At 43.2% G+C, this 19,841-nt stretch overlaps 1 protein-coding gene across 8 annotated transcripts in view; it reads right to left on the bottom strand.

Annotated features, from left to right (window-relative positions):
• The window catches only part of TIAM1 (TIAM Rac1 associated GEF 1), a 360,045-nt gene that overhangs the window by 42,687 nt on the left and 297,517 nt on the right, over positions 1-19,841 (bottom strand). For all 8 annotated transcript variants that reach the window (XM_019730167.2, XM_074326168.1, XM_074326172.1 and 5 more), the window contains one exon: positions 15,235-15,459. In XM_019730167.2, coding sequence (XP_019585726.1) covers positions 15,235-15,459 — 225 coding nt within the window. The remainder of the gene's footprint in view (positions 1-15,234; positions 15,460-19,841) is intronic.

The following is a 19,841-nucleotide window of genomic DNA, read 5'->3' as shown; positions in this document are numbered from 1 at the left end:
TATCCACTATAGCCCTCAACCACTATAAGGAAGCTAAAGGATACTAAATACCTAACTAGATTAGACCAGTCACTCACACTTGTGCATTAAAGGCTACAACGACATTTCCCTCACCTTAGCCTCATTATACCATCATTATAATATACATATGCCCGGAAGTTCATTAATATCATTATAACAGACTGAATTCTGGGAAGGAACATGCATGCGCAGTCTAAACAGATGAAGTAATAGCCTCTTGTCAATCACAGGTGCCAATCAAGTGGCCCCACATGTAGGGAGGAGTAGCCCATTCTAGATGAGAAGGAAATAAAAACTCTAAGTCCTCACCAATCGGCACCTTTTGAGCCACTCTCTTGCTCTGGCCCATTCCTATTTCTTTGGAGTGTACTTTTGCTTCTAATAAACTGCTCTTTCACCACGGTATTTCTGTGTCTCCTTCAATTCTTTGCTAGAGACGCCAAGAACCTTGACACCGCGCCCAGAAGGGCCTGCTCTCCGTAACAACTCTGTTTCAAATTTGAAGTTGGTTGAGAAGCTACAGGAGGAAGTCGACCTCTGAGCATCTTTGCTCCAGGGCTACAGCCTCGAGGCCCCTTCCCCTTATCTGGAATGAAGCACCAATGACTGAACACACCTTGTGTGGTGTGGATGTTTCTGTCTGTTGCCCCTCTTTTGCTCTGGCTCTAGGATTTTCTTGCATGCCTTTTTTCTTTTTCTTTTTTAAGGAGGGCGCAGCTCACAGTGGCCCATGTGGGGATCGAACCAGCAACCTTGGTGTTATTAGCACCAGGCTCTAACCAACTGAGCTAACAGGCCACCCTTGCATTTCTTTTACTTACTCTCTCACTCTATAACAGGATGGTAGTGGTCAAAGAAAGCAGCTTAGTTACCTTGGTATAGACATCAACATCAACTACGTCACATTGTCACTTCCATGGGGAAAAAAAGTGATTGAATACTTTATATGTGGCAATGACCGAGATGCCAGGGCCAGAAAGAAGCAGAAGAGTGGGTCACCCCCACTGGGGAGCTGACAGCTCACAGCTAACAGCACGAATCTGTGAGGTTGCGGGAACAGGCCCACTCAGTACTACCCAGAGCAGGTAGGCTGCACGACACCAGGGGGCACCATTCACACTGTAGTCTGCAGAATGGTGACCCACCCCACCCCCACCTCCCCGCCTGTACAGCCAAATGCCGTGGCCCTGCATATACCCACTGAGCACATGATGTACCTGAAGGATAGCTGGTGCTCATAAAAAAGTGAGAAAACAAATGAAAGGATTTTCATTGTTAACGACACTGTGGACTGGGTATCCTGAAAAGCAAGCAAATAAAACCTACCTCTACAAAACACTTAGGAATGCTAAATGAAATGTAACAAAATCTTTTTTTAATACCAAAGCTGAGCTCCAAGAAATCCCCAGAGCCCAAAATGAAAAGATAAAGGAAGCTGGAGTGGTGAGCCAGTCCCGATGCATGACAGTGCTGAGAAAATCCATCAGTCCCCAAACCCTAAGCAGTGTTTTCCAAAGGGAGAGAAGCTGTAACAGTGATCCCATAACTTCTATTTTTGATATTTAAACCTCTGATGTAATTCGATTTGACAGTGGTTTGGCTTGGGACTTTTTGAAAGTTTTTTTTTTTCCTTTCTTGGCTTCCTCTCCTCCCCCCAAACCTTGATGACTCAGTTTACTGTGCATTTACTATGCACATCAGTTCCAATAGTTCTGTTTACTTCAGACCAGTGTGCACACCTGGCCCAGTAACTTGGGAGGGTTTTATTTTTGCGTCTGTATGGGGTTCACTCCTGATCCTGGAGCAGACCAGCCTCTAGGAAGGGCCTTTTCCTGAAGTTGCCTGACCAACTTGTGCTTCCTTTGTTCTGCCCCTCCTGTCATGTCTATTAACACCTCTGGTGGTATTAAGAGAAGGCAGTCTTTGTGACAGGGAGTCCACTGTCTTCCCTGAATGATGGCATTTTGGAATAAAATCTACTTTTCTTTCCACCAACCTCACCTCTTGAGTTTTGGCTTTCGTGCGGCAAGCAGCTGGACCTTTTGTACGGTAACAAAACTACTTGCTGTTCGGAGAGGCACAATTCTTTGGGAGCAAAACTGTATACCTGGCATGTACACTTAGCCTCTCTTGCCCATGGGCACTAAATACCTTTCACATTCCCCAGTCACTGTGACAATCAAAACTGCACCCACACATTTCCCGACAGCAGTACCACCCAGCTTGGGAACCCACGCCCTGAAGCCTTGGTTTTAACTGTAAAGCTATGAGACAGAAAACAGGCACTGGGTCAGTCCCAGTTAGAACCTTATCTCCTAATTCATATGGTTCCCTTGAAGGGCTGCTCCATAAGTCTAAAAAGATGTAAAACGATAAAAGTCCTCACTGGCAAAAGAAAAAAACAAAGGAAGGCAGGGAAGCAGAAAGAATGGGAAGGAAAGAAGGAAGGAAGGAAGGAAGGAAGGAAGGAAGGAAGGAAGGAAGGAAGGAAGGAAGGAAGGAAGGAAGGAAGGAAGGAAGGAAAGGAAGCTTGTTGAATTCTGCCTATATGGTGGGATAGGAGAGTGTTGCCACGCAGCAGCTTAACAGTTTGTTTCTTTGTACCTGCCCCCAAAGAAAGGAGAGTCTGTGAGATGGATCCTTTCAGGGACTTTGCTAAACCTTTGTGTTTGCCTCCCTGTTTGGTCTGGTCAGCCAGTGACAGGTACGACTTTCCACGTGGAAAGCAACCTAGTACAGGTGGAGCAGAGTGGGGACCAACAGGAGAACCCACTGGGTTTGTATAGGTGGGCACAGCCCCCCACATTCCTCAGGCTAAGGAAAGCCTCTGCCTCTGTGGCTGTATTCCTTCTGGAAACCTGCAAGGGAAGTGATTCAATGATGTGCTCTCCATCTATTCATATGCATATAGGATTTGTCCCTTGGGGAAGTACAAACATCCTAAGACTTATGGTTCAGTTGCCTGCAGGCAAGGGTGATTGGCTTGAATCAGTTTCCTATTATGATGTATGGAATTCACAGATCTTGAGATTGACAAGCTTTATCTCCTTTACTTCCCCACCTAACTAATAAAAGCTGATGCTAGGTCGACTTGGGCCATTCAGTCCTTGAAACTGGGGGTCCCTTGCTCTGCTTAAACTCTATTTATGACTACTGTCTTTTCTTAACCCTGCGCCGCCTCCTCGCTCCCCACAACTCTCGTCACGTAGGACGCAACAGGAGAGTGGGGAGGGAGCAAGGAAGGTTTCTTCCCTAAGATTACAGCCACAGGCTGGCCTCATGGGTCTTTGAGATTCATGTTGACACTAGGTATCCAGGAAAATCCCATGTCTTGTTCGCTCAGGCTGCTATAACAAAAGACTGAGAGGCTTAAGCAAGGGACATTTATTTCTCCAGTTCTAGAGGCTAGAAGTCAAAGATCAAGGTGCTAGCAGATTCTTTTCTTGGTGAGGACCATTTTCCAGGCTACCACCTCACTAGGTACTCACAAGACCGCTTCTTTGTGTGCACAAGGGGAGAACAAGTGAGCTCTGGTCTCTCTTCCTTGTCTTATAAGCACACTAATCCCATCATGAGAGCTCCACTCTTGTCACTTCTTCTAAATCTAATCACCTCCAGAAGGCCTCAACTCCTACCCTGTTTCCCTGAAAATAAGACCTACCCAGACAGTCAGCTCTAACGCGTCTTTTGGAGCAAAAATTAACATAAGACCCGGTATTATTATACTATTATATTATATTATATTATATTATATTATATTATATTATATTATATTATATTATATTACCTGGTCTTATAGTAAAATAAGACCGGGTCTTATATTAATTTTTGCTCCAAAAGATGCATTAGAGCTGATTGTCTGGCTAGGTCTTATTTTCGGGGAAACACAGTTGTAACAATCACATCGGGGTTAGGGCTTCAACATATGATTTTAGTGGGACACAAACATTCAGTCCATGACACTTAAGATGAGAAGCTGCCATAAAGTTGTTCTAACTTGTATTCCAAGGGTACCTGGCAAAAGCAAAAACAAATCTACCTTGCAGGGATTCATCCTTAATGATAGTATCATATAATGCCCAGAGACAAAGCTTGGTCAAACAAGAACCCATAACCCATTAGTATAACCATACAAGAAGAACCAAGTCCCCACGAGTGAGAAGCAGCAGACACAACAAGCCGCCGAATCCGATTCCCAAGGAACAGTACCACAGAGATCAGATAGAGAATGTCGAGAAAACATACTTAAGACAAAAAAAAAAAGACAAAGAAAGACGAAGAAAAGAGACAATTTCAAAAAAGACCAGGGACGTTAATAGAATTTTTAGAAATGAGAACTATAACCACTGACATGAAACAGTCAATGGATAAGAATCAAGGTTGAAGAAAGAACAGAAGACCGGAAGATGTGTCTGAAGACATTACCCCACTATAGCACAAAAATCTTCGAATGCTGAAACTATCAATATAGAATTGTATTTAAACCTAAAATATTACCTATGAAGAAGAATGCAATAAAAACATCTGAAATGCAAAGAGTGAGAACGTTTATTACAAACAGAACCTCACTAAAAAATTCTCTAAAGGATGTACTTTAGGTGGGGAGACACACACAATCTGATATACAAAGTGAAATGATAAAGAGCTGATATACACACAGGTTAAGTCTTAGTGTATAAAATAATAACCCACACATGCCCCAAAATGGCATTTGGGAATTACCAACATACAAGATTCAACTAAGACAATCGAGGGAGTGATTATGTTTAAAGTCCTTTTATGCTTCAAGAGAGAAGTAAAAAGACTAACTTTGGTCTCTGCTATCCTGTTTCCCCGAAAATAAGACCTAGCCCGACAATCAGCTCTAATGCATTTTTTGGAGCAAAAATTAATATAAGACCCAGTATTATGATATGATATGATATGACATGATATGGTATGATATTAAAGACCCAGACTTACAGTAAAATAAGACCGGGTCTTATATTAATTTTTGCTCCAAAAGATGCATTATAGCTGATTGGCTAGGTATTATTTTCGGGGAAACACGGTATGTTAGAAATCATGTTAAAATTTTAAGGGCAACCACTAAGTGAACAGTATTAGATTATATCACTTGAAAGGGGAAAGTGGCATTTAGCAATTCAATTCAATCCAAGAGGGCAGGAAAGTAAAAACCAGCAAGACAAAGGCAGCAAAGTAAGATGACAGAAACAAGTCAAAATACATGGATCTTCTAAATAAATATAAAGTAGACTAAACTTAATACTTTAACTTCATGTTTAGATTAAAAAAAAAAAAAAATGTAAAATAAAGCCCACCTATATGCTACATATGCAAGAAATAGACCTAAAAAAAGACACAGAAGATTAAAAGTAAAGGGATGAACTAATCAGAAACAGCCTCAGAGACATAGAGGAAAGACTGAGGGTTGCTAGATGGGAGGGGGGGTGGGGATAAGGGAGAAGGTGAGGGGATTAGAAAGCAGTCAGTAACCACAAGATTGCCACGGGGATATGAAAGTCAATTTGGCGGATGTAATCAATAATGTTGTAAGAGTTTGTAGGGTATCCGATGGACACTTGTCTCATTAGGGAGACCACCTCAGGGAAGATGTAGATGCCTGATCACTGCATTGTATGCCTGAAGCTGAAGGTGAACAACAATGAATGTCAACTACAAGTTTATACATATATACACACACACACACACACACATATATATCCATATGTATATGTATATATATGTATATACTTACAAGAAGCGGAGTACAGCATTAGGAATAGAGAAGTGGAAATGTAATGGCTGTATGTGATGTCAGAGGGATAGTGGATGGCGGGAGGGGGGTTGACACAGTGTGAAGGATATAAATGATAAACGTCTAAGTATTACTTTGTTTTGTGCACCTGAAACTAATAAAAAAAAAAAAAGTAAAGGGATGAAAAAATATGTTAGGCAAATGTAATGAAAGCCCTAAAAATGTCAGACAAAATAGATTCAGTCAAGATAAGAAGATGTGAACACCAGGAATTATTAAGCTTGATCCATGAATGTATTTCAAACCCTATTCTCAAGGATTTGTAAATATATGTTTTCCCCAAGGAACAGCAATTTATGCAAGCCGGCCACACATTAGGCCACAGTGTAAGTCTTAACAAATACCAAAGAATGTGTATTCAGGCAGCCCACACCAGCAGCACGTTTTTCTTGGAACTAAATTTGTTATGAAAGAGCAAAAGGCCAATAACACCAAAGACAGTTTTAGAGAAGATAAACAAGATTGGGTTACTTTTCCTACCAGATATCAACATGTATTATAATGTTACAGTAATATAAAGCAGCGTAGAATTAACAAGGAGATAGCCAGACAGAACAGATAGGATAACAGAGCCCAGAAACGGCCCCGCCCGGATGTGGAAGTGTGATGCACAGCAGACGTTTCATTGCAGTTCCGGGGGAAAGAATGGAGCATTTGATAGGAGTTACTAGAACAGTAGATTACCCTCATGGAAAAAATATAAAGTTGACCCTTGCTCATACTATTCACAAAAATCAGTAACAGGGAGGTATCAGTCAGAACGTGATTAGCCCAAACTAGAAATCTTTCAGAAGAAAATATAGAAGGAAGTGTTGGTTACTTCTGGGGGGAGAAGAAATTATTAAACAAGATATAAAAAGCACAAATCATATGAGATAGAAAGTCAGATTTTACTACAATTGAAAATTTTTCTTGGTCAAAAGGCATCATAAATGAAGCAACACACATTATAGACTGTGAAGTTACGTTCCACACATATAACTGGTAAAATATTAATATACAGAATATAAAAGAACTCCTGTGAATTAATAACTTTAGCTCTATCTGATTTTAAGGCATATAGTCTTTTTTTACCCCATTATGTCATGCTTCTGCCCTTAGCTGAAGATAAAAATTAATAAAATACGAGAGTAAAAAGGGCAATACAAGAGAAAGAGAAAGGACAAAGTCAGTAGACAGTTTGCAAAGATGACAGTGACAATCCCTCCCATCTCTTTAAGCACAGATCTCTGTGTCTGCTTTCCCACCCCATGAATTTGGGCTGGCCTTGCGACTTGCCTTGGCCAACAGAATGTGACATAAGTGGTGCTATGTGAATTCTAAGCTAAGGTCTCAAGTTGCCTTGCAGTTTTCGGTCTGGCCCCCTGGGCACCCTGAGCCCACCATACAAAAGACTCCAAGCTAGCCTCTTGAGAATGAGACCTGAAGGAGAGAGGGATCAGGGTCAACCAATCACCAAATATGTGCCTGAGGCCATCTTAAACCAGTCCAGTCAGCCCAGATGGCACAGTCACATGGTGACTCTAGGCGAGGACAGAAGAACAGCCACCCAGCTGAGCCCAGCCCAAATTGCTGACCACAGAACAGTGAGCAAATGAAATGGTTGCTTTGGGATGATTTGCCATGCAGCAGTAGATAACAAATAAATGGTTAGGGGGAATTTAGTAATCAAAGAAAGCCAGGGGCGGGAATTGACAGGGGCACCTCAAGAAACCTGAAGAGAGATCAACATGGCAGGAAGAGAGAATTCAAATAGGAGAAATCATATTCTTGCTCCCATAGGTCAAAGCCTTCTCAGGACTCCCCCCGCAGCTTAACACGTTGCGTACGGATCACGAGAATCTTCACGAGGGATTTAAACCCCACTGTACGCAACGTGTTAAGAGGCTTATACAACATTGTTGAGTTTTTTGGGCAATCTCATACAAACACCATTTTGCACCTTCGTACTCACGCTTCTCTTCGCTATAAGAGACTTTCCACTAACAACAGACACTGAAGGAATTATCCTCTTGGTCCTGGAGGTAGCTGCCTCCATTTTCTTACCAGTACATGCACAAACAGAGAGCTCTGCTAACCATCAGAGGATGGGAAAACCAAAGACAAGGCTGAGAGGTGATGGAAGAAGGGGTCTGTGCAGGGGAGCCGCCCACTTCACCTCCACTCCGTCCCAGCATTCAGCACACCGCCTGGCACAGAGGGGGTGCCCAGTCACTATTTGGCAGCACACAGAGGGCACAGGGCCACATCTAAATGGACAAACGACATATGGGAGACTGGGCAGCCCCAGAGAAGGCAGGAGCACAGAGCAGGGCTGAGGCCCCAGCTGGACAGGACCTACAGGCTATTTCAAAAGCTGCTGTAAAGAACAATGGTTGATATGAACAGGTGTGGTCATGCTTTTGTTTTGTAATATTATTTCCACATCATGACAATGTTCTTGTGATTGAGAAATCCTTTGCAACTAGCACAGCCCACTCAAAGGGACAGACACAATGAGACGAGAAGGACAAGCACATTAATGTAAGCTTATATTTAGCTTATCTTTGATTTACTCAGATTAGACACATTCACTCTAGCTACATTCAAATCCATTTGGGACTTAAATTTAAAGGAGGAAGGAAAATGTCTTTGCCTTATGAGTTATATTAACAACATATGTTAAAGAAAGCAGATTCTTCAAACATTTCCAAAGACGAACCAATTATGACCTTGATTTTTTTTTTTTTAAAGACCCTTATTAATACCTGAGTTCAAATGTCTTCAAGGAAAAACAAATTGAGGGGAAGGGGACAAGAAAAGGTTAGACTAACAATAAAGACATTTAGCTGGAATCAATCATTAGGCTGTGGTCATATACTGCTTTTCAGTCATTTTACTGTCAGATAAGAATCCACAGAAATACTCATAATGTATAAGATCAACATAAACACCTGGCCCCCACCCCAACAAATGTAAGAAATAAAACCAAAGCAATTATACAGAAAAACAAACAAACAAACAAACAAAACGACTGGGAAAGCAAAATATAAACTACAATAAAAAGGGAAATCCAGCACTGCAACTTTAACTTGGTAAACAAACAATAACTTCTTTCAAGCCAAACTTCACATAATCTCAGTGTCTGTTTCCCTACAGAGTGAAATTTCAAATCCATAAGAACTGTAGATGTAGGCCTTACTGATCCTGTCAGCTTGTCATGAAAGTCGAATAATGTAAGGTCCCTTAATGTTCTTTAAAAATATAAAAATGGAGGCTCTTGATCTCTGAAACAACTTTCCCCCCTCCCTGCCCCCCACATACACACACAGGATTTGATGGGTGTCATCAGTCAAACCAACCCAGCTGGAAATCAAGACAGGCGTTGGGATCTCCCCAGCAGGGCCAAGCAAGGCAGACCACGTGCTGTGTGACAATAAACAGCGCTCACAGTTTACAAAGCCCACACTCTGAATTTTATCGACAAACAAATAGAAGATGTGTGCTACTGGTATCTGTGAAACCTCAAAGACTCTGAAGAACTGGACCATATTTGTTTGTGGGAAGAGAAATCTGTGCAGTTCCCCTGTCTCCACTCCCCCTCCCTGCTGCCTGATGGTCTCCTGTCTTCAAAATCGAGCTGCAGACAATGTGTGTGGCACATCAGCCCAAAATAGAACCTTACATACACTTCACGGGTGCCGGAGGGAGAGAAACACGCTCTGTGCCACAAATCAAATAGGTAGATGTCCGTGCTGGGTGCTTAACGATTGCCCACTCTGACCAAGGTGTCTTCAACGCTCACGGCTAACACAGAAGCTCTGCTGTTACGGTAAAAACTGCTTAATCTGCTTCCTGCAGGAGGAATCTGTGCACTCACTCCAGGCTGCCATCTTCCACGTAGCATCAGACAGACGTGCCCCAGCTATGTCAAGTGGGCTGATTCTGCAAACCCAATGTCGGCTCTAATTGGCTTTAACACACAAGGGTCAGTGTCGACCAGAGATGCTTGGCTCTCCTCAGCTCAACTCCCAGAACGACCAGCTTTCAAATAAGAAGCTACTCAGCTCTCTGAGCTCTGGCACTTTTATTGTTATACTGTGGACTAGACATTGAGCTAAATGAGGGCCCCTGCTTTGCTCCAACTGGTCAAGCAGAAGTCCAGGGAAGATAAAGTAGAGCTGAATTCACCACAAAGGGAAAATGGATGTGAGCTTGATGACAAAACCTAAAACGAGAGGCAAACAGACGTTGAAGCGCTGGAAAGCCATCACGGATGCCGCCTTAGCCACGATTCTGATAACTTGCATAAAATTTGGGGGGTTTGCATAATTACTGACTGAAATATCTTTGTTTCAAGGGTTCATTTCAAGTGATAAATACGTTAAGCTAGGACATTTTTACTCACGTTTGGGGGAAAAAGCCAACATTCAGAATAAGCATCACATTGTTCTTAGCTCTTCCCTTGTCTCAAAAAAAAAAAAAAAAAAAAAAGATGCCAGAAAAGGGTATTTGTGTTGGAATTCTCTCAATAAATGTTTTATAAAACTTATTTTAGACCTAGATTTGCTTTCATGTACTGAAGTTCCTGTAATATTTCCCTAACTGGCTGATGGAGGTACACCTGCTAATAAACCAGGCCAGTGCATCTCAACTGGAGGGGATTTTGCCACTCAGGGCACACCCGGTAATGTCCGAAGATAATTCTGATTGACACAAATTGGGGGAGGGGGCTACCACTACCTTGCAGTGGTGTGTAGGAATCCCGCTAAACATCAATGTACAGGACAGCACCCCCACAACAAAGAATTATCTATTGGGCCCAAAATGTTAATGGTGCCAGATGAGATCAGTGTTCAAAATAAATCACTCAGGCACATTAGAGAGGCTTTTTGGAAACCTCACACACACAGTTTCACAACTTCCTACTCCAGCTTCCCCTTCAGGCCAAGGTTCTCTATAATAACAGCCATTGAAGGGACTATCCTTTTGTCTTGACATCCTTCCCCCCAATTTTTTTTTTTTTTTAACCAGGATGCACCTGAACAAATGCTGGGGCAGGGGGAGAGATGAAAGCAGCCCCAGTTTTCAACTTTTAGCCCCAGTAAAATTTCAACAAGGACTTGTGGATGACAAGTGACCGAGAATGGGAAACTGTGCCTTAGAGAGAGAATACTTAGGATGGAATCTCCTTATCCAGTCCCTGGCTGTCTAAGCCAACATGACAACCCATTAATAGTGCTTCTTTCCTATATCAAGGGATAGGAAGACGAAGAGTGCACTGCAGATCACCTAACAGTGTCATTACAGAAATCTCAAGGAAGCAGACCACAAAATGTTATCCACAAATACCACTGTAGATGGTTTACATGTGACCATAACGTGCCAAACATTTTATTCCACCAGGACAGAAAATGAGAATCAATAACCAAGAATAGCTGGTGACATAAGGTCATGGCCCCCATCTTAGCTTCACGTTAGAATCACCAGAGGAGTTTTAAGCAACCACCAAACAAATGCACACCCAGGCCCCACCCCAGACCAAGCGAATGAGGATCTCTGAAAAGGGGCCCGGGTGTCTCAGCCTTCTAGATGCTGCAGAATTCACTTCTTTCCACCTGGGAAAGGAAAATGCTTTGAGTATAATTCATAAACTTAGTTATCAGACGATTGTTGTTGCAGATTGAGGTGGAGTAGAGAGCAGTGAGATAAAAAACCGGCAGCCTCTGGTTACTCTTCCCGTCCCCAATAAGAGATGGTGCTCTGGATCCATAACATTTACTGAACCCTTTCTAGGACCTATTCAAAACACTCTGCTACTTTTATAACTCAATCACTCCTCACAACAACCTAGTGACATCAAAATGTGCAATTATCCCCACGTTATGTATGAGGACACCAGGGCTCAGAGAGATTAGGCACGGCCTATTCAAAGTCATGAAGCTAATAAACAGAAACGGAACTCATTACCAAGGAACCTGGTTCCAGAACCCACTCTTAGCTCCTAGGCTGTGATGCCACTGCATAGAGAAAACGCACCTCTGCGTGAGAAAGAAGCTCAGAAATAATCCAGCCCTGAGAGCTAATCACGTACCGTGTTTCCCCAAAAATAAGACCTACCTGGACCATCAGCTCTAATGCGTCTTTGGGAGCAAAAATTAATACTATAAGAACCGGTGTGATATGATATGATATGAGATGAGATGAGATGAGATGAGATGAGATGATATAATTATATTATATTATATAAGACCCGGTATTAAATTAAATTAAATTAAATTATATTATATTATATTATATTATACCCAGTGTTATATTATAGTAAAATAAGACCGGGTCTTATACTAATTTTTGCTCCAAAAGACGCATTAGAGCTGATGGTCCAGCTAGGTCTTATTTTCGGGGAAACAAGGTATTTCAATCACAGCTCTCAGTGCAGGATGGGCCGAGCCTGCACACTTGGGCTCGGAAGATGGGGCAGCCGCAGGGCCAGCTTCCCTCAGCCGGGCAGCAGCCAGGGCCCACGTGCACCCCCGTGTCCCTGACATACTGCAAGGCTCTCTACCAAGGATGCCAAACATCCCCTAGGACCATCTTAAGGTGGTCCCTGCATCAAACCTCAAACCTGCCACTCAGCGTGCTTCTTATTTTTAGTTCCTTCTAAATTTAGATGAAGGCTGTAGTCCAGCTTACCCATTGTATACATGTTCTCAGTTGTTTTCTTTTCTATTTTAACGGCAGCTGTCTGTGGATCCTGCTTTATCGCTGTCTCATTATGGAGCAATCTTTCAGGTTATTTTAGTTATTTTATCCTGTTTACTTGCCTCCCCTTTTATCTTTCACCATTAAATGGGGACTAGGAAGTGGCAGCAAGCAGAAAGCAGACAGTCCAGGACCCAGATGGGGCCTGAGTGCCTGCTGCTCTCCAGCCAGTCTAAGCGGGCTGCCCCTGAGCATTTGAGAATTCTTCTGGAATTTACTAACATTGAAGCCAACTTAGAAACCTTACAAGAAAACCAACACTGGGACCTTACTTTCATGCTTTGTTCTTGAACCAGTCTGATTACCTAACTTGACTGAACAGACTTTGTTCTGAAAGATTTTTGATCATTGCAAAATATTAAAAGACGAAGTAGTTAAAAAACAAAGAACTACACTCAAATGCAAATTTGAGGGCATAATCATGTCATGTTATCATTATAACTTTCAGAATCTAGCTCAGTGTCTGGCACACAGTAAATACTTAACAACTGTCAGTTCCAAGTTATGATCATTCACTTCAAAAAAAACAAAGCAATGAATAAAATCTTCTAAGGATGACTTCAAAATGGAAGTTTTAATGTGTTTTAAATAATGTTAGGTTCAGGGGATTTAGCACTCAGCCTTCAAAGGCGTCTGTCTGAAGGAGATAACATAAGGTAGGATACAAAGGTCAGCTGTTAATTTTAAAACTCCATCATATAAAAGATAGGATAGCAACACTCTCTCTCTCTCTCTCTCTCTCTCTACATATATATATATACACACACACACACACACACACTACAATATTTCTAAAACAGATACCTATATATAAATACATTTTTTTAATTTTCAAAATTTCCAAAATGTACACACACACACACACACACACACACACAATTTTTTTCAAAGAAAGAAATACACCGAAACAAAGACTATCTTGAAAGAAACAAATTGCTAGCAGTTTCAGCCACACTTTACATTAGGGTCAGCAAGCTTTATCTGTAAAGGACCAGATGGTAAATATTTTCAGCTTTGCAGACCATTAAGTCCCTGTCACAACTACTGCAACTCTACCATTGTAGCAATGGGAAAGTGGCCACAGACGAGACATTAATGAATAGGCATGACTGTGTTCCAATAAAAGTTGATTTATAAAAACAGGCCAGAGGCTGGACTTGCCAACCTCTGCTTTATATCCATAACCCATGGGAAGGACTCAGACAGAAAAATAAAAATCCAAAGAAAGTTGAAAACGCACTAAGATTTGTAGTATGTACATCCAGACCTGATAAAATCCTTGGAGAAACCAAATCTAACACAATGTGCCTCATTCCGTCTTTACAGAAACAACCCGCTGTGAACTGTTTCATGGGATCAAGGCTGCCATCTTGTGGTCACACAAAAGAACAGGCTTCGCGGTTTCCATTTCCTATCATTGAGGGTACATACGAGTAGCTCCCCGGAGTCATTTTCTAAAAATTTGATTGGGGTGTGGGTACCACAACAACATCATGAGTCAAGGAAGTCAAAAGTAATGAGTGCAATTGATTTTCTGAAGCCTCAACTTGTCAAATTCTTCCAGAGATCCACCGAACAAAAGAATGAACTGTTACAAGGCTTCTGCTCGTGATCTTTTCTTATCAAGCCAAGCTTTAACAGGGAGTTTGAAAAAACAACCGTGGCAGGGCAAGGCTATTCAAAGTACCTACACCTCCATTTCAAAATGAAAGACTTTCTATCTTTAACCTCAGTTTTTAAAAGAACATAAATGCATAACCCCCACTTACTAAGTGAACCCCAACTCTAGAACCGGTCATGGAGAAATAGGTGACAGCAACACGCTGCTCACTGGATGGCTCATGACTCTCGCTGAACAAGGGTGGGCGGTTGTGTAGCAAACTGAAGAAGACATTAGCCGGAAGTGAACTGAGGAGTAAGAGACGCACAAGCAAGGAAGAATAGTGTGACAGATCAGGGCCCATGTGAAAGATGCCTTTGCAGGGTCCTGGGGAGCCAGAGGAGGGAGCCATTGCTGTGGGGTGCAAGGCTTCCCAGGGCGGGGAGCGTTCAAGCTGCTGCTTGTAAAGGAGAGTGAGGTTGCCAGAGGGAAAGGGAGGAAAGGTGTCAGCCCGAAGGGAAGCAGATGGGGCAGGGTGGGGGTTAAGGTGGGCTCGTGCTCAGACTCCAAATTGGAAGACCCCAAGAGAGAAGTGGACCGAACAAGACCTTATGTCCCCGTCACACAGAAAGGAAAGCAGGGCTGGGTCGTACGGGGGACAACAACATGGAAGGCAAGGGTAGGACTCAGAACCCCAGCACCTTCCGTGACTCCTGGCACTTCCATGTCTCCCTATCTCTAGCCACAGCCAAAAGATGGTGGCCTCTGCCCATTTGTCTTTCTCCAAAATGACAGCAGCAACAGCATGGTGAAGCTTTCTGTGTGTGACGGGTAGATTTTGTAGCAAAACAGTTATTCTCCAAGAACAAGAAGTTCCCTGCCCCTTTGACATTTCAACAGGAAGCCCACGTTCAGTCATCAGCTCCTCTGACTCACACATTTTCTACGACCTCCCAGACCCAATCCACCGAAACATGCAAGCTATTTGGTCAGCTTCCCAGGGCCTCGGACAACCTGGGCTCAGACACGCGTTCAGCTCTGCGCACAGCCATACCTGGGTTGCTGGTGAGGAAGGTGAGGGGGCTCTCGCCGAGGTCCACAGGGCCGTCCACTCGGTGGGGCGGGCTCTCCAGCAGCTCCGCTCCTCCCTCCAGCTCAGGGTAGGTCCTCACCAGGAGGCCCAGGGACGGCTGTGTGAGGAAATCTTTGAGCATCGATGAGTTCAGGGTACCGGCAGAATGATTATTGATCTCGAGAATCTCATCTCCCGCTTTCAGGCCTGCCAACGCGAGATGGAAAATGTTTAATTTCACATGCACACAAAGCAGCAGCAGCATCGAATCAGATCACAGCACCTTAGAAGCTGTGCTGTAAAGGGCACACCGAGTGCTCGTGTTACAGGCCCAGGTGCTGCTGCACACAGACTGGTAGTGCTCACAAGTGGTCCCCCGGTGATCATGTGCACCTCGGTTCCAGAAGGTTCTAGACTCAGATGCTCCAGCATGCCTATCCTGTTCTGAATACACTGACTAAACAAATTTATTCCTTTTTGAACCTATGTGCTCCAACCACCTGCCAATTTCTCCTCATAAATGCTAATTCTGGCTATTGCCCTACAATTTTGAGGGGGGAAAAAAGAAATGCTCTCTGATTACTGTGACTAACATGTTTTGTACGTGCTCCTGCTGCAGTGTACATGTGTGGCACAGTCAGCTAACATCTTTGATCATTTCTATGGACCCAAAATGCAATGAGCTTCCTCTGGCTATGACTACAGAATGTCTTCTTACTTCAAAACACATTTACAGACAACAGTTCACAGACCCAACCATGATCATTTTTTGCCTTAAAAAAAAAAATACTGTATCAGGACCATGGGTGAATCTCTTTTGGAAACTTCCCAAAGGTTCTGTTACTTTTGCAAAGCAGGTTAGGGAAGGTGCCAAAGTTTGGGACCCAAAGGACCAGTCGTGAACAAGCCCAGTAACTGACTCCGGGGCAGTTCAACTGGTATTATTAGGTTGGCGCAAAAATAATTGCAGTTGAAAGGTTAAAAATAATTGTAAAAACTGCAATTACTTTTGCACCAACCTAGTAAGACTATTTCAGTAATATGAGAAAGGGAGAGGTTAGGGAAGAACATGAAATAAAGTATCCTTTCAGCTAAAAAGAACGGAGCCTGATTCTTATTTTATAGACTGATGTTGAAAAACAAACTTGGAAAAGGAAGTGAGTAAATGGCAAAGAGAAATGATAAATTGCAGAAATGAGAAGCCCCCAGCCCCTCCGGCATCCGTAAGCCCCACCTCTGATTCTGCAGAAAAATGACTCTACAGAGAAGTCTCACTTCCCAACTTCAGTGAGTCACACCCTTTGGCCATCTTTACTCAGCCTTCCAAAATACTTGAAGTTGATTTTCCATCACAAAATACTCCAAGAAACATGGGTGGAGAGGCAGTGGAAGAGAAATGAAAATGTTTTCCTCTGTATCGGGGGTGGACTTCTGGGACGCCAACCATTCCATATTTAGGTGACAGATTTGGGCATCACAGCATTTGAACTGAAAATATAAAACTTCTACACGTGAAAAGTAGTGTTTTTTTTCTTTTTTAAGTCTTCTCTTGGCAACACTCCTCTTGGTTAGATATCAGAGGAGGTAATATAAGGAGAAACAACAACAAACAAAAGACTTCAAAACTGAAAACATCTACAATTTTTTTTTTAAAGAAGTTCCAGGTTTACTATGACTGGTGGGGCAGGAATGGTGGGGTTACACAGGGGCCCCAACAAGGTATGTATGTCTGTGTCTCAGAACCTGTGAATGTGACCTGATAAGGAAACAGGACCTTCGCAGTTGTAATTAAGTCAAAGATCTTGAGATAAGATTATGCTGGATTATCTGATGGGTCCTAAGCCTTCCAATATTGATGTGTCCTGTTAAGAGACACAGAAAGAAGAGGAGAAGGCTACACAAAGAAGGAAGCGGACACAAGCCAAGGATGCCTGGAGCCGCCAGAAGCTGGAAGAGGCAGGATGGAGTCTCCCCTAGAGCTTTCGAAGGCTGGACAGCCCCGTGGACACCTTGATTTCAGGCTTCTGGTTCCCGAACTGTGAGAGAACAAGTTTCTGCTGTTTTAAGTCACGCTGTTTGTCACAGTTGTTTTATGGCAACCCTAGGAAACTAATACAGGGGGGCCACCTGAGTGAGTTACCCTCAGTATTAATAAGGGAAAGGAGGGGAGCAGCAGTAGTGAGCGACGACGTGCTTTGTGGGGGTCCTTCTGTCACAACGTCGCCGAGTAACAGCGCGGTGACTGTGAGCATGTTATTGAATCTCTCCCAGCCTCAGTTTCCTCGTATGTAAGAGGGATACTGGGTTAAATGAGATGAAATAACCCCTGTAAAACTCTTAGCACAGCACTTGGCACATTGAAGGTAGTCAATACGCACTAACTCTCATTATTAATATTTAGTAGAAGGAAGAAGAAAACACTTCTAACAGAAAACTGCAGCCTGCTCAGAACTCCTCTCCACCTGGCCGTGGTAAAAGCTGTGAAGTGTCTAAGCTGCCTAGAGAAATAGGGCACACGGCTTTCTCCACTGGGCTCTGTCCTGTGTAGCCATCAGAAAACCACTTAGATGACAGCAGAGAAGATACCGACCCCAACTTCAGCTAATTCCAAAAGCAGAATGAGGGACCAAGACAAACATTACCAAGGTGAACAAAGATAAGTGTAAAACGTCATTTCTACAAGCAGAGCCAATGTGAGACCCAACCGAGAGTAGGGCACAGGAAGGAGGAGAAATATGGAGACTAACCATCAGCCTACTACAAGCCAGAAGCTCAACATGGCTCACAAAAATAAGTAAATACGAACCAAACACAGGCTGAATTCGTGTAAACTGAATACTCAGGTCCAATAAGGCTGATCTCCACTAAACGGCCCCCATTTTCACCACAATCTGGTTGTCTTAGGAGGAACCCTGGCCCCTGGACTGTGTCCAGAGGGCAATGACCAGAGTTGTATTCTACATTTTACTAAATGGTTGAAGGAGCTGGAGGTAGTGAAGGTGGAAAAGACAAGACTCAGCCGTTGGAACATGATGGAGAGCAAAGGCCGGCTATAAAGGGGGAGGCGAAACAGGGAATGAAAGCTGAGGGGGGCATGTTTTGTAATCAGTGACACCCACAAAGAGGCTGTGTGGCCCAGAGTGAGCTCTGGAGTGTTGGGAGATCTTCATATAGAGGCTGGATTTGACATCAACTACCCCAAACAGCTTTCTTGACACTGCCCTCTACACGCCTGGTATGAGGATAGTGTTTGCAGCCCAGGTGGACAAATGGACATCACTTCCATCTGTAGAGAACAGCACTACGTGAAGCAAGGGGGTTGGAGCAGACGACCGTTTGTTTTTATCTGACGCCAGTGTTCTTTGATTCCAAGAACTAAAACAGGATGTGACTGAAAGCAGGGCAGAGTCTTTCCCCACCCCCGTACCATGCCAACCAGCACACTCACAGTGCTGAAAGAGATCAAAATCAGTCTTTGGGTTTGAAGGGGAATAAACCCTGTTGCTTCTGCTCTTCACTGAGATGCAACTTGGTGAATGAATCAAACTCTGGCCTCCAGGCTGCCAGCGGCCTAGAAAGTATGGAAGGAAAATGAAGGAAAACACTTTTCCATGACAGTTAGCAGTGTATCTAAATTACTTTGACTTAATTTCCTCTTTGTCACCCGTCTACCACTTCTGTCATAGCCAAGTTTGCAGGTTGTATTTCTCCAATGCTTACAGCACAGGGCAAAATAACACACACCGGTGGCTTGCAAGCCATGAACACCCAGAACTAAGCTGTAGCAGAACATGGAAGGAGGTGGAAGAGGCTGGCATGCCATCATTTCCCCAGTTGCTCCATCCATCCAGCAGCTCTCCAACAGAACAGACAGAGGTCTTAAATCTCAGCACTACCCAGACGTGTTGGTCTCTTACATTCAACAGATATTATTTTGCCACTGCCTGAATGAAACTAAAATTTCCATACCACGAAGGATGAAATGAAGGCGGGTTTTAAGCGCTAACTTCCTGCCCAATTTGTTTATGGTGAGTATGGTGGGTTCAGTGGTGTCCCCAACCTAGTATGTCAGAATGTGGTCTTATTTGGTAACAAGATCTTTGCAGATATAATTAGTTAGGATGAAGTCATACTAGATAAGGAGGGGCTCTAAATGCAATGACTGGTGTTCTTATAAAAAGGCTGTGTAAACACACAGAAGACACTCAGGAAGGGAGGCCATGTGACGACAGAGGCAGAAATGAAGACTGATACAGCTGTGAGCCAAGGAATGCCAAGGATTGCTAGCAGCCGCCAGAAGCTGGGAAAAGGCATTGGACAGATTTTTCCCTCAAAGGCTGCAGAAGGAAACAACCTTGCCAATACCTTGATTTTGAACTTTTGGCATCCTAAACTGTAAGAGAATAATTTTCTGTTGTTTTAATCACTTAGTTTGTGATAATTTGTTACTATAGCCATAGGAAATCAGTATAGGAAGTAAAAAATCTAGGTTGAAAAGATTGTCTCAGAGTAGAAAGAGGATGGAGAGTTGGGGTTCCACAAATATCCTAGGCTGCACTATGAGCCCTTGTAGGGATACAGGCAGAGTG

This window comes from Rhinolophus sinicus, linkage group LG01 (genome assembly GCF_036562045.2).
Source record: "Rhinolophus sinicus isolate RSC01 linkage group LG01, ASM3656204v1, whole genome shotgun sequence".
Taxonomy (NCBI): Eukaryota; Metazoa; Chordata; class Mammalia; order Chiroptera; family Rhinolophidae; genus Rhinolophus; species Rhinolophus sinicus.
This window is presented reverse-complemented; position numbering and strand designations above follow the sequence as displayed.